The 16,109-nt window shown below is 34.9% G+C and overlaps 1 protein-coding gene across 21 annotated transcripts in view; it reads left to right on the plus strand.

Moving 5' to 3' along the window:
* Window positions 1-16,109, plus strand: part of HDAC9 (histone deacetylase 9) — a 472,095-nt gene that overhangs the window by 366,803 nt on the left and 89,183 nt on the right. For 19 of the 21 annotated variants that reach the window (XM_077787618.2, XM_077787599.2, XM_085573125.1 and 16 more), the window contains 4 exons: window positions 3,368-3,423; window positions 3,666-3,753; window positions 8,101-8,220; window positions 8,541-8,638. In XM_077787618.2, coding sequence (XP_077643744.2) covers window positions 3,368-3,423; window positions 3,666-3,753; window positions 8,101-8,220; window positions 8,541-8,638 — 362 coding nt within the window. The remainder of the gene's footprint in view (window positions 1-3,367; window positions 3,424-3,665; window positions 3,754-8,100; window positions 8,221-8,540; window positions 8,639-16,109) is intronic. The other 2 variants (XR_014953235.1, XR_014953236.1) reach the window with 1 other exon arrangement.

Below are 16,109 nucleotides of genomic sequence, written 5' to 3' on the forward strand. Positions count from 1 at the left end.
CATCTAATTTTACCTCCTTTATGGAGGTAATGTAATAGAAAGACCAGTGGAACTCTGTTATAGATAGTCAGTTCTAAGCCCTGGATTGTCCACTCATGTTATGGTATTGTTTTGAGTACTTATCTTGGAAAGGTTAATGGAGAGGCATAGTAGATGCCCGAGCTTGATGTAGACCAACACTGTAGCCCAGAATATCACAGAAAGGGATTAGCTTGACCATTAACGGCAAGAAGGCCACAGTAGGATGTACACCTCTATTCTTGGAAATCAAGCATCCAACTATCTATCTAGAGTCATGAAAGAAGAGAATACATAGCTGACTGTGGAAAAAGACCAACATTTTTCTTAGTTTTCTTTAAAGGTCCAACTCAGCAGGTTTATCTGCAGTCGATCTTCTGTGTAAACTGAGTCTGGGCAGACTTCTCTTCCTTTGTTGTACAAATATGCACAGATTTTAGAATATCTCTATTCAGGATTTATTCTTAATCCTCAAATTTAAATAAAGGTAATCACATAATGGCACAGACATGAATCGTTTTTCTAATGTTCATGTCTGTCAGTCAGTTTAATGTTCTGTCTACTTATAAAGGTGTCTGTATCCTAGTATAAATAAGGCTCTGTACAAAAACGCTTTGAATTTATGTGTGTTGGCTTCATTTTCACCATATTGCTCTGTGTTAGTCTTTCTATCTTTAAAGCAGATTTTTGCTTTTTCATCTACTGTTCTACTGTCTACTGAGCTTACTGTCTGGTATTTAAAATTGCCTAAATAAAATAAAAAATCATGTTACATTGTACTAATGTATGCTGTGTTCATGCAAAGTTTGCAAGTAGGAGAAATTAAATACTTTATCAATTACACAAAAGTTGCCAATAATTCTGTATGGTAACTAGGTTTCAGCATTTGGTATAATTCAACTATGTGTTTTATCATCAGTGTAACATATGCACAGTATTTCTTATAATATTCAGTATTTCTTAAAATAAGAAAGTTTCCCATGTGAATACTGAACTTTTTTGTGGTCACAACCCTGTTGTGAATATCCTGTGTGCTGGTGAAACTGTAATAGTTAAGCTCTGATTCCAGAAATTACCTATATGTAATAAAACAGGGCTTCCAAAGAGTCTTGTCAAAGGGAACAGAAGAAAAGCCTACACTGTAACTGTCATATTGTCAAAAACAGCAGTGCTGATATTTTCTATCTCTATATTACCCCATGAAATCCTCCTAGAGATAATCATCTTAATTATATTGATCTTTTGGGAATACTGATAAAGTTAGATGATAATGAGCTGTTAGCTGAGCAGGGGCAGCTGTAAGCCTTTCATGGACTTTTTCCAAATTCCTAAAGATATCAAGAGAAGAAAATGCAGGTAGCATCATGCTCTTTCTCTAGTAATGCCCTCTTTGCTGAGTCTTTTTTCAGCTCATTATCCTGACATTCATCAGCATACTTTGTTTTTTCATAAGGGCTACAAAAGAGTTTGTTGCCAAATTCTTCTCTAAGTCATGTTTTGTGTGAGAAGAAAATGTTAAAAAATCCTCTGAAGGATAGAGAATACAGTTTTAGCTGAGAGTCTAAAGCTAGTTTACTTCTGCAAATTAGTTGTCTGTTTTTGGTTTTTTTTTTCCTCTGGTGTACTTTATCTATGGGAAATTTATATCCCATCTCCAGGAATGCCTGCATGAATACTAACATATATCGGTTTTGTGCCTTTCATTATTGGGTTGTTGTGTTTTGTTTGTTTGGGTTTGTATTTTTTATTTGAATACTTATGCAAAATAAGTCATGATATCAAATCCCTCAGATTCTTTAAAGGTGGCCAGAAGAACCACTGTTACATATGCAGTCCCTTGGTATTGTACTTTAAGTTTACTGTACTCTGGTAGAACTTTGGCCATGCTCCACAAAACTCGGCTGCTGCTGCTTGTATTACATCTAGCAGCAAACTAAATAAGACGACATGGTAGTATTTGTTTATAAATAAATCCCAGTGAAGCAACATAGGTAGACAATTCCACAGGTACACACAAACCATGCACTCATATGATTGTAAATAAACAGATTCACAGGAACCAGTGTGACTATTAACTGTCATGTTCCTCTGTATTTACACCAGTATGAGTTTAGTATTATTATGTTTTTTTTATGTTTTATTATTATGAGATTATTATGTTTTTCTCAGGTAAGAGAAGACTGAAACATTTACATTTATCAAGTTTTAATATATCAAACTGGAATACTTTAATACTGATGAATAAAATACAGAAATATTACAAACTTTTTCTTCCTGTCCTCTCCTTACTGAGATTACAATGCTTGATTGGTCATGTAGGCATACATATACATCTAGTGTTTGTGTGAAGCTGTGTGAAAATACAAGATATCATGGGCAGATATCTCACGTACAGATTATAATTTCGTATTTTTATGTATATAGCAATTGTCTTAGTTTGATGGCATATATATAGCTGAATTGAAGGACTACCTTGGGTAGTTGAAATAAAGAGGAAGTACTATGATGTAGTAGTGTTTTCCTGAATGTAACTGTTGTCAGAGAAATTTTATATTATACATAACCTTATGAGACACTGCTTCTTGAACATATAATCTGACTGTCTGAATGGAGCTACCTTGCCAGCACTTCTAGATTTTCTCTTTACCATACCCACACTGGAAGCATGAAGATTCCATTTTTCTTTTATCTTCAATGACTCCAGAGGCAAAAAATTCCTTTGTCATCACTGACCCTAGTGCTGTACTTTGTGAAATGTACATACAGTTCCAAAAAGTGTGCTAGAAATTGACTTCAGGGAATTTATTAACTTGTGAGCATAGCAGGTTCCCAAGTGTAATTTATGGTTTGCAGAAATATGGGATGTTCCTTGTCATTCTTTTTCTGCTGTTAGAAATAATATGTGTGTGTGGGTCTGAATTTATCATTTAGTCTATACAGAGGTAAGGTCAACAATGGCTAATCATGTAAAATATATACCTTAAGTTACTTCTATTTTGAAGCATCTCAAGATAGAGCAAATTAAGATTACATGATCTTAGATGACCTTTGTTTTAAGTGTGAATTCTAAACAGCAGAATTCATAACAGGGCTTTCTCATTCTGCCTTTTTCCTCCTCTTTAGATCATGTTGTGTGTGTATGTATGTATGCACATGTGTGTATTTATATAGCTTATTTGCAACTGTTCTCAACAGTATTATTTCTGGCAGTACTATGAAAGGGTGATTGGATAGAAGAAGTGCTCAAGAGGCTATAATAGATTTCAATCCCATCTGCCTGCTGCTATGTTTTGCCCTGAGTCAAGTATTTTTTTAAGCTGATAATTGAAAACCTATCTTGTTCTTACAGAATGGCTTTGCTGTTGTAAGGCCCCCAGGCCATCACGCTGAAGAATCAACAGCCATGTAAGTACCAGGGAATATTGCCCATCTTGGAGCACTAAGGTTACTGGCAATCACCTGCATTGTGCATGTCTCTGAAGAACTGTAATTGCTAGCAGATGACTGAAAAGGCTTTCTAGGTACTCCCAGAAGCAGATTTATGGCCTCAAAGATCATATAGCATTTTTTAAAATGCTCTGAACATTATTTATAGCTGTTTCCCTGACTGATTTGCTTTCTTATTTCTGTTCTTCTCTATTCCACAGGGGGTTCTGCTTTTTTAATTCGATTGCAATTACTGCCAAATACTTGAGAGACAAGCTAAATATAGGCAAGATATTGATTGTAGATCTGGTATGTATTCTTGGCAAGCATCACACTCGATGTGCGTCTAGATAAAAGATAATGAATTTGTATTTATAAGTCCAACTTTCCTGCTTTTAATACCTACAGGTAATAAAGGTGTGCATTTCCTCTGATTTTGGGAACTCATTAAAGCCAGGATGGCAGTACTGAAGCTATAAACATCTATGTTTCACTTTAGTGGTGTTAACTGCAATTTAATGAGAAGAAGGCACAGATCAGGGCAACTTTTATGGTCCTTAAATGAATTGATACTTCCACTGTTAAAATAACCTTACAGAACACAAGTTTACTTTTCCCTACAGAATAGAAACTCCAAGTAGTCAGATATTCTTTAAAGAATGTTGTTGCATTGGTAACAAAATTGACCACCTTCCTCAGTTCGCAATGATTTGACTTGTTATGTAACTTTGATATTATTAAACAAATCAACAGGTCATTCTGCCCAAGAAGTTTTCTAGTCATGTATTCCAGGTTTTGGTGGTTCCCTGAAGAAAACCTATGTGATTAAAAATCCATTTTATTGGATTAGTCTTGTATTTTAATAGAAGGCATTTTTACACAATACTTAATATGTTTAACAAATGGATTATTTAAATGCAGATGACATTTGGCATGTTGGCTATATTATTTTCATGAATAATGAATTGGAGCTCTGCCTTGCACTCAAAGGATCAGCCCAATGCACAGCCCAAGGAAAGTTGAATGCTGATTTATGAGCACCATTTTTGTTTTCCTACAGTTCAAGACGAGGTGTAATAGGGTGTCTGACAAAGCATAGACAGGAAATGAACCCTGGCATCAAAACCTAACCTGTTACATCTGCACTTAATTAATTTTTGCAGGTGATAAAAGATTTAAAGACAAAATATGTTAAAGGGTTTTTGAAGTGCAGGGCTTAATAGTCTAAATCTTGTTCATATCTGCACTCATAATTAAATCTTATTGTGGAGTCATGGCCTTACCATCTAGCACTTTTGTTCAGTTAAATATGCGTACTGACTGCTGAAGAGAAGCAGAGAAAGGGGGAGTGTGGGAGAAGGAATGGTGAGTGAAAAATGAGTGGCAGACTAAGTATATGTGTAGATTAAATATTCTTAGAATGATTTTGAAATATTTCTCAGATTGTTCTGCTATCATTTAGAAACATAAACTGCCAGAATTATAAACTTCTACTGTATGTTATGTCTGTTTGCTGACTTGAATCTTTCATTTATTGATGTAAATTCTGGTCAAAAGTGAACTCTCTGTTTATTCTCATTTTTTAATAGGAAAAGCCTACTCAAAGTTTGTGAATGTTTTTAAGTATTTTTGCCTGTAAATGTTATTATTTGCCTTGTTGAGAAAAAAACCAAAACACTTCCCTTTTATATATTTAGTCAATAAGCACTTAGAAATTCAGCTTCAGTTTTTCAAGGCAATGTTAAATGTGAAAATCATTACCTGTGCAAATGATTACCTATGAAGCTGCCTATCTTTACTCAAGAAAGTAGATAGGGAATTTTCAGCCTTTCTGCAACAACTGTCCCATTGACCAGAATAACTCAGTGGGTGAAAAGGAAGAAATATATGGCTGACACAGATGACTTCATTCCTGGAGCAGTTGCAGTCCAGTCCCTAGTTTGCTCCATGGTCAGAGCAATGATGTACAAAAGTTCATACGGAAAATTTCTTATGCATGCAAACTATGGATAAATCATAGGCCAAACTGAATGAATGAACAAGTTAATAGTGACATCTTTATTCCCACCAACAGAGTTTGGAGCATCTGAAGGAAAGAATGGAGTTACAGATGTTAGACTTGAAATTAACCTTTAAGATTATATTTTGATAGTGACTAGCACAGCAGGACCTCATGCAAGTTGGCAGCTATACATGTTATTACAATATAAATATTAAAAAGTAATATCCAATCCCACACACTAACATGTATTCTAGTTACAAATTAAGTGTAGTCTTCATAGCTGCTACATGTCTTCAATATGAATTCTTAACTTTTTAATTGTCAGTCTTCCCTTCATCTATTTAATCTCTTTATACAGTAAAATAAAAGACCTATCTGACAGGATTTTTTTCCTCATTCCACCATTTGTATAAATCTCTGGTTTTGAACTGACTTATATACCCTGAATATATTTTATCTACTAAGGTCAGAATACAAACTCATTTCTCTCATGCTAACATCCTCAGTCTTAAAGAACACATTCCTTTGTCTAATCAGAGATGTTACTGGTCTTCAAAAAAGAGCTCTTAGTGAAATCAAAGCTTAAACAAGAAATCTAACTTGATATTTGAATAATTTTTAAAAAGTAATAAGGAAAAAAAAAATATCTCTATGCCCCTTTAACATTTTTCCATCTGTTTTGGAAACTGTTACAGAAAGAATATGTCTAAAGCCCCAAATATGTATGGAAAAGAAAGACTTATTAAAATAGCGAAGTAAGTTCTACTGTGTCCATGCAGATCTATCTATGTGCCCAGCATAGGTTGTCAGGTTGTTGAAATCCTCTTTCCAGGATCACCCATGCTTGCATTTATGTTAGCAGGATTTGAGTCTTTTTTGGAGTAAACCAATTGAGTCAATTTTTGGAGTGATGCAATTAACTCTTTCACAGCTGAAAACTGAATGGGATTCTGGGATTAGGCTGCATGCCAGATTTTACTTCATTTGCCAGTCAGAACCATCTAACACTAGACTGGCTGCCTTGAAATCTTCAACAGCCTCATACCAGTGTGTTCTCCTTTGCATGTCTCATGTGTTACATTTAACCTTGGCATTAAGTCCCAGTTGTGCTGTAACTCCATCCTCATGTTGTTTCAAGTACTTTTAACATAGAAAAGAAAAGAAACACTACAGAGGTCCCAGAGGAGGTCCAAGTCAAGCACAATGCAATACAAGTAGGACCCAATCAATGTAGAGTTCTGAATAATGTGAGTGAAATTCATGGGCTGCTTCAGCTGGCAAGGAGGACAAGCAATGTCCAGTGCTTGCTGTGCTATTGGCAGTGCACACCCTGAGGTACAGCTTTAGCCCTCCTGGAGTAGGCATAGTGAGGAGAATGTGATTTCTGTTTTGTAGACACTAAATTGGATTTAGACCTCATAGCATTTGTAAAGTAAATACACACTGGGTAACAGTGACAGTTTTGCCATTCAGCACACTTTGTCCGTCCCCCTTAATTCTTTAAATCAGAAATTTAAAAGGGATGTCTTAAAGGAGGAAAATAAAAAACATCTATAATTTTTCAGCTTCTTAGAAATGCTAGTGAAGAAACATTTTTTTTAAAACTTTTCTTTTACTGAAAGGCAAGTGGATTTTCCATTTTCACTTGTAAAATTATTATGTGTCTAACCACATAGAATAGTAGTGAACTGTGAAAACAAACTAAAAAAAAAAAAGGAAATGTCTGCATCATCAGCCTTTGTTTTATAGATATACTGTCAGCATTTCTTTGTCAGCCTTTTATTTAAAGACAGAATTTTATTCACTGTCATTATATAATGTTTGAAATATGGAGACTGACCAAGGTCACTCCTTGATTGTGGAAGGCACCATCCTATCTGCCAGATGATTTAATAGCTAATGAGATCATATTCCTATGTCTTCAACTGTTGCCGTCATGATTTTGCAAAAATGAAGTATGAAGTCCTTTCTGCATCTGGCATCTCTTTTGATGTGGATCTAACTGCTGAGGGACTGAACAGAACTGAATGTTTCAAGAAAGCCAATTTACTCAGCTGGTCGCAGAGCCTTTGACCTCAATAGTGGAACTTGGCAAATCAATGAATACTCTTATGTTTAGTGTTCTGTCAAGAATTGTGAAAAAGCTCTGTAAACCATAGATCCTTCTGCAAAATACTAGTTTGTAGTTTAAACATTAGTCTTTCTTCAGAGGCCAATGAGGCTAGTTAATTAAGCCTGAGGGGTTATGAACTGTTGGCAGTTAATAAGTCATAAAATTCCTCCATAAAACAGGATGCTAGATTCCATCACTGAGGCAAGGAGTACAAAGAGCCGGTGTATAAATATCTAATTGTACAAAAGGACTGGGATTTCTCAATGACTGCTCATCTGGAGTCTCCAGGGCACGCTCGCTATGGTTTCCTGATTTTTAGAAGCCAGTTTAAAAAATGAGTGCATTAAAGAGTAATTTGCCTGAAAGTTCAGGAAGTATGGGGTGGTGAAGGGAGGGGGAAAGGGAAAGACAAAAGGAGGGCAAGGGAGAGGGAGAGAAACTGAGAGAGAGAGAGGAGGGGGGTGTAAAAGAAAGCAGAACTGAGCTCTCTACACTGAGTTGGACATTATTACATTTGTCATCTGTTTTCTTTCTCCTTTAGGATGTTCACCATGGCAACGGTACACAGCAGGCTTTTTATGCTGACCCCAGCATCCTGTATGTTTCCCTCCATCGCTATGATGAAGGCAACTTCTTCCCCGGCAGTGGAGCCCCAAATGAGGTTAGGTTTATTTCTTTAGAGCCCCATTTTTATTTGTATCTTTCAGGTAATTGCGTTGCATGATTACCCCTAATTTTCTTGTCCTTCTCTGGTTCTTTAAATTACACCAGATTACCAAATTGTCTACTGGGAGCAGGGGACCAGTGGAGAACAAGTGCATAACCCAGAGCAGTCCTTGTCAAACAAGGCTGATCTGACATGTTGTTTGATGTTTGTTTCTAATGCACATTTGAGAAATCTTTTCTTCTCCCCTTTCCCTCTCTCTTTTCCTCCTTTTTCCTCTTTTTCTCTCTTTTTGGCATTTTATTTCTTTTTTTCAGGTTGGAAGTGGCCCTGGTGAAGGGTATAACATAAATATTGCTTGGACAGGTGGCTTGGATCCTCCTATGGGTGATGTTGAGTATCTCACAGCATTCAGGTTGGTACCATTTAAGAGTCTTGAAAACTGTTTGTGGAACAAAAGCACATGAATAAGCTAATGTAATATTAAAAGCCAGGAGAGTAATCCATGGTGAAACGAAATTAATCCTGAAATCTCAGTATATGAGAATTTAGTAAATTAAAAAATGGGTAATCTAATAGTTGTGATCATACATACAGAATCAACAAAAAAAAATCCTAATTATTTAACTTGCTACTTTTGTTTTCATTATTATGCCATACTAGCAAAATTACTTTGAGCTTGCTTACTTCTCTACCCATAAAATTTAAATGTAAGTATTTCTACCAGGCAGAAGAAAATTACTGCTCACATTCACATTGATCACAATTACATGCCAGTAGAACAGACAGAAAGCAATATGAAGTATGGTCCAAATCCAGTGTTCTTCATTCACTTAAAAAATCCATTATGATGTTCACAGATTTGACCATTAGTATTTTTTCTACAAATTGCAGTAAAGTGTTACTTAATTAAAGTAAATAATTTTGATATACTGCAATAAGAATGATAGGAAATGTTGCATGCTGTATTTATCTTTACTCACTCATAATGAATATTCTCAATAACTCATTCATAAATGAAATTTTATTCCTTCATAAGATGATGCCTCATAATCTATTAAGTCTTATTTTCATGGGACCAGTGGAGATAAGAACAGTCCAAAACACTATCTTTTATAGTTTCAGTGTCCTGTCTTACATACACCATTTCCTTTCACTATAAGACAATCCAGTGGAAGAGTTTAGTGAAGTTTAGGGAAGGTGTAGGGTTCATCTTTCAAATTTGGGCAAATGCTACACCTCTGAAAAGCAGTTTCATTTAAAGGATAATGATATGCAAGAAAGGCAATGAAAAAAGCAATGTGTATCTCTAATCTCTTTCAAGTAATTTAGTTTGAAATGGTGCAATTACCTTATACAGTTTTTGACTATACTCTATAGAAAATGCACCACAAAAATCCATGAAACTGTTATTTTTGTTTGTTGGAGTTTTTGTGTGTGTGTTTTTTTCCAAAGAACTTCTGTGCAGCCCATGAAATAATATGCAGAGTTTCTAATAAACAGCACACCTGAAATCAGAATCTAAGCCCTAGTCAGAGAAATAGCTTTACACATTCACAGTATCCCACTGTTATTGTGGAAAAAGTTTTAATTTTGTCTGTATCTAAAAAGAGTCTAAACAAATGGTAAGTGTCAGGCTCCAAATTTTCTACACTCAGTAGTGCCTCAAGCTCTTTCCAAGATATTTCCTATACTTCCATGAGATTTTTACGTAAGTTAGGGAACTGAATGGTTGAAATCACTGGTATTCATGTCTGATACTAATATATCTGGTATTTCCACTCCAACATTCTTGGTTTGGATCCAAACCATCCCATTAATGATATAGGTAATGTGGCCATCTAACGATGCAGAGAATGGTGGTCCCAGTTTATTCAACAGAAGACACGCATACTGAGACTGTAACCATAATTGGTACCTCTTCTATCCTGATAAAAAATACCTGGGTTTAATAGTGCATTTACAAATATGTACTTCACAGTTCTATTTTAGGGCACACTAGTAAATTGCTTGGAGCAGCATTGCTGCTATGTCTATTACTCTGTTTCTGAGTTAGAGGGATTGTCAGTCTCTGTTCCTAAGCAAAGCAGCACTATTCAGGAAAATAAAATTCATGTAACTTACTACACTCTGATTAATCATATGCAGACAAACTTGACTATATATTTTTAAGGCAAAGTCAAATTTAAGTTTAGAATCTCCTTTTGGAAAATTGCTGATGGTGAAAAATTTAATGTTGCTATTTGAAATGCATCCATTTCACTTTGTGATTAATGTTGTAATGAATGTGAATGTTTTTCTCCAAGCAACAACAGGAAATGTTTCCCTACAGTCTCAGCCCCCTTTGACCTGATCACAGGCTTTGTGCCCTCTGTAGGTCTTGCTGACATGGATTTAGTATGACTGGTATGACAGTTTTGAATGGGGATCATTGAAAGAAACAGCATGGAACTAAGATGGGTGGATACAAAAATTTGTGAATTACTTAGGATAGACCAGCTGTTTCTGTAGATCTGGTCTGAGTGGTAGGTAAATTTACAGCTCCTAGTAAAGAGACGCTTTATCCATGGGCCAGAAGTTATCCTTGCTATTATCCAAAATGTCACACATGATATAGCCTAAGTTCTCAGTTTAGCCAGAACAGAATTATGAGACAGCAGACTGGAAAGAGTCCAGAAAAGTCCAGAAAATCAATAGAAGATTTGCCATGCTCCCCCAACAAATCAGCTCTTGTTCTGGTGTTTCTGTCTACAAGTAAATTTTTAAGAAAATAAGAGAATTTCAGAGATAGAAAAGCATGATATGTTTTTGGTTTGTGTTTTGTTTTTTTTTTTAAATTAGATTACATGCTTTTATAGACAGACTTACAGAGAAGGTCCAAACTAAGATGTAGAGCAAATTTTGAACATCTTCAATCTTAAGAGAAAAATGAGGGGAAAATGGAGATAATTTCTTTTTATACCTACCAGTAGACAGAGAGGTTGGGCAACACTCATTCCCTAGTGAAGACAGGAATGGATCTGCTGAAGGTCCTCTCCACTGTAACCAAAGTGTGAGTAAATTCGCAAATGAGTGGAGTATGTTTAGAGAGAAGCCAAGGCTTCCTGCTTACTGGCTGGCTTCAGAGCCTAATCCTTTGAGATTTTAGGAACTGAGAAATTTGCATTAAAATAATCTAAAAATCTCCAGTGGGTACACATAGCTTTCACTTTCTCACCAGCAGAGCCCTAACTTCATCCTAGAATTGCGCCAAGCACAAATTTGAAGTGTCACCAGCCTTGACACTAGGTAGCTTGTTACTACTTGATTAACTGTCAAATTTCACAGCAGAGATCCTTCTGATGATGATAGTGTCCACAGAAAAAGAGACCAAGGCTCTTTTCTGTCTCTAGAGTTCAATAGCCAGCTATTATATATGATGATGTACTTGATATCAGTTTGTAAGTCAGAATATATTTGTAGAAGCATTTACACACATACATATATACATGCAGGTAGAGAATACTAGTTATTTCCCACCGTATAAATAACCAGATAAATCAATTTTATGTAAATTGTTTTAGGACTGAATAATATTCCACCTCACTCTTCCTCCAAACCGTTTGAGAAAATATTTCTATTTCTTCAAGAAAAAACAACTTTCATGTGTGAAAATGCAGAAAAATTTGAACTCAGAGTAATCACTTCAAAGGCATGCTGAATGAGTGGCTGCGCTGGGACTGTAGTTGGAAACAGGAAAAATTGTGATGCCATTTTGTGTCTGCCATTTTGATTGCAGTCCTACATGAAAACTGTACTATATTTTTGAACTAAGTCTTTCTATTGCAAAGTCAAATTTTAGTGGCTGTAGCTAATTTGAAGATGAAGACTGCTCATTCATTTATAAAAGATGTTTTCATTTCTTTCTTATTTATACTAAGAAAATAAGTTTGCTGGTGTTAACTACAAGGAGGTAGCAGAAAATGTAGGATAGATAACTCTCTGTAGAATCGAAAATAATTGCAGTAATCAAATCACTGTGCCATTTAATTTTGCCAGAAAAGTGTTGTTTGATGTTTACCATAGTTAAGGAACTGGCCTAGCTATAAAAAATCCTCCAAATAATGACATTTTTCTAAAGGACAAGCATCTCTTCTCCTAAGATAACAAAAATGCACAGCTCTTTTCCATTATTTTTTAAGCTCTGAAGTATCCCTCTAGAGAATTTGTTTCATCATTTACTTCCACCTATTCAGGTTAAATTTGCTTTAATCTCTTTGAAAGCCAGAGGATATGGTGGCTGTTTTCTAGGAGGATGATTTTACACTCAAGTTTATGAGGATGTAATCCACTCTCTTCTGCCAACAGTTCTAAAAAAAAATAAGAGCAATGGTTGACTAGTAATGTTCAAATAATTATTTTCATAAGCTCCACATTACACCAGATGTGCTCAGTAAAGCAGGCAGCAGAAAGAGGCTCAGATCTGTGTTGTACATGCACATATGTCTCTGTGTGTACTTGGAGTTTCCAGAGGACAGGAGAGATGTGTTTCTGTAAAGTGGAATACAGAGGATGCAGGAGGCGATGGAAACAAATGAGAGTGCTCACAAGAGTGAAGGAGAAGCAAGAGACAGAAGGAAACTGGGCTGTGCCTTCCAACTGCTTTGCACTGCTTTTATTCAACAAAGGAGTTGCAAATTTAGCTGAACCAGCCAGTATGCTCTGGCTGCTTTGCACTACTCCAGAGTAGCATAAAACAGCCACAGCATATTAATGAACCTGGCCATAAAAGCTTGCATAAAATGAAACATGTATGTGTGTGTGATTCTTGGAATGATTAACAATAGCTCATGATAATATTATCTTTTAGCAGTCACGTGTTTGACTTTAATTTAAGAAGGGGAGCAAATTCAAAAGAAATAGGTGGCAATAAGGCAGAGTTAAGGATGAGCTATATCCATTATTTAAAATACATTTGTAATTACCCCAAAATATAATTTTAAAAAAAGTTCAAAATTAAAATCATGGTTGAAATTACGTGTGTTAAAATATAAAAATCAAAGAAAACAAAGGTGTGCAGAAAATCTTCGTCCTGTCTTTCAGTCCTTAGTGGTTGTTTTGGGAGAAAATCAATATGTTTAAAACTGTCTGTATTCTGGTCTGTGCTCAAATATATTAACAGAAATATTCCTTGTCATCTTGTGGCCATACAGGCTACAGTTAAGTTCATTTGAAATATTGCATTGATGTATAACATTTGTTTTTTTTCCATAGTTTTGCATTTCCAGATCTCATGACATTTAATTTTGACATTTCAAATAAAAAACTCTGTAAAAGTACTTTTGATGTTTTCATATATATTGTCCTTGTTAAGTCTATTTCAGCATAGGTATTGACTGTAGTTTTTCTTTACTATTTACATTAGAATTTAACTCATAAATGCTAAGAACAGTATATTGCTATATATGCCTTATGTTTTTTAATAGAAATATACATAGCATGTATTTTTATTTATTAATTTAATTTTCCTGTAAATTTTACTTTTAAAACTTTTTTGTTGAGTAAGGAATTTGAGATAACTTTTAGAAGTTCCATTTATGCTGTTGGTATTGAATTTCATGATTTTATGTGTATGTGTCTGAAAAACAAAAATTCTTTGTTTTAGCTGAAATCACTAGTCTTCCACTTTCATTAAACGTTCATTTGTTTATGTATTACATGTGTAGATGAAACTCACATTCTTCCCTACCCACATTTATTATTTTAAATACATTTGCATGATCTGTGTAATGTCCTTTCCTATTTTTCTTCTCTCAAACTACAGTATTTCTGGTCTTTTTCAATCCCTCTTCACTTAGAAATGTATCCAGTTGCCAAATCACTTTACTTGCTCATTGCTGAGGCTTGGCTATTTTCTGGAAATGAGCTAAATACACCACATGAGGGCGAACCATCAATTTATATGATTTTGAATATTATTATGGCTGTCTTTGGCATTACTGCTCTGCAATGTTGTGTAACTCTCTGAGTAGAAACCTTGGTTTCTGATAAACATAACAAAAGAATGCAGAAGACAAAAGTCAGGTCCTAGCTGTACCTAACTATTGAAAGTGAGTCATAGTACAGTGCTGTCTTGTGATGTTTAATGAATTCCACCAAGAATAGAGTATGAGATAAAGTTCTTCTAAATAATGATTCTTAATACCCATAACTTAATGCTATTAATTTTTTATGACTGTAATTTCCAGAGGCTGCTGCTGGGGCTATATTATACTAGATGAGGTCTAAAAAATACAATAAGACTAAGTTGCAAGTTGCCGATTCAAATATTTGATAATGTTTCATATCTCTTCAAAGAGATAAAAAGACAAAAGCATGGGAGGAGTTAAAAAAAAGCAAGTTAGTTACTCAGCCTCATGAGTCAATTAAAGAAGTAAACTCCAGTAACATATTCAGAACTTTAACCTATTGTGTTATCAGTGAACTCTATTCACAGTAGCCTCAGAACTATTCAAATGCCATCCTTATCTTTACTAATGGAAGCTAATTATTTCTCAATATATTGCTTTGGAATAAAAATAAAAGTTATCTCAACTATAGTTATTTTTCTTGTCTAATTGTTGGCAGAAATACATTCAGAATTTTACTGTGTATAAAGGAAGGCAGACTCTCTGAGTAGTGTATGATAGGCAGATAATGATTGACCCAAATGCAGGTGGATGTTATTTATACTTGGTGTTATCCACAGTCCTTCTGCATTGTCAAGGGCAATGCATTTAGGAAGAAAAATCTGGCTGAACAGAACACAGAACACAGTCATGGATGCTCTAGGAAATCTAAACAATGGTTTTGTATGAATCTATATAGTTTGCTTTCAGACACCCATAGCACTCTGCAGTTATAAGTTACCATTTCAATAATTTTCTAATTTCTGACCTTGTCATTTCTACCAGGTGTCTTTAAAAGATGCTCATTTCAAGCAGAGATGTGTCTCTCTTTTCCCTTCTGTCATAGAAAATGTCTTCGGAGAATTCAAATCAAGATGTACCATCAGCTATAGAAAGATAATTTAGGAGTGCCTGAGCAGTTTCTTTTGAAGAGGTTTAACAAAGGTAGAAGTCTGCTTCGAATAATTTTTAAATCTGCTTTGAGTGTTAGTTTCATATGCAAACATTCAATAATCCTGATGATTTGTGACTTCAGAATTCTTTTTTGAGTGTGGTAATGAAGGCTTTGGAACAATGGTAAATTTTCATGCTTTTTTTTTTTTCCCTTGACAACTGTTTTGAGCATTGAGTCTTTAGGAAATGGAGAAGCAGAGTTAAAAGCATTTGAAACAGTGGTATAAACAGCTTTTCAGCGTTTCGTTATACTTCAAAGTTCACCATAAATCTAAAACTGGCAACAGTGTTTATAACCTGCAACCTCTTGTTCTTCCTACTTCTTTACTTTTATTTGGAAATTCTAACTTCTTCTGACTGAAATACGCTAAATTTTCACCTTTACTGTACTGGGATTTTTAAAACTGTATATGGTGCTCCTTTAATTCACTGGAACTACAAAAGTGAAACCTTTCATTAGAGAAATTAAATTAGTGTTGGCTTACTTTTCTACAGATGCACAGTTTCTTTTATTGACATGGCAGAGTAGGGGGTGGAGGAGAAAGGATAATAAAATATGGCATGTGTCAGGTTTATGTGCTTCAGGTTAAAAACTATTTGATTAAAACCCCAAGCCATACATGGTCTGTAGTTTCAAAGTACTGCAAAGTATCTGAACTCTTTTCCAATATAACAATTTTCCAATTTTTGTCAATCCAGAAAGATGAAAGAATAGAGGTGTATGGATAAAGAATTGCCATATTGTCATATACTTTGATGGAAAAGTTGAGAAATATCATCAAAAAC

This window comes from Lonchura striata, chromosome 2 (genome assembly GCF_050655825.1).
Source record: "Lonchura striata isolate lonStrDom1 chromosome 2, ASM5065582v1, whole genome shotgun sequence".
In the NCBI taxonomy this organism is placed as follows: domain Eukaryota; kingdom Metazoa; phylum Chordata; class Aves; order Passeriformes; family Estrildidae; genus Lonchura; species Lonchura striata.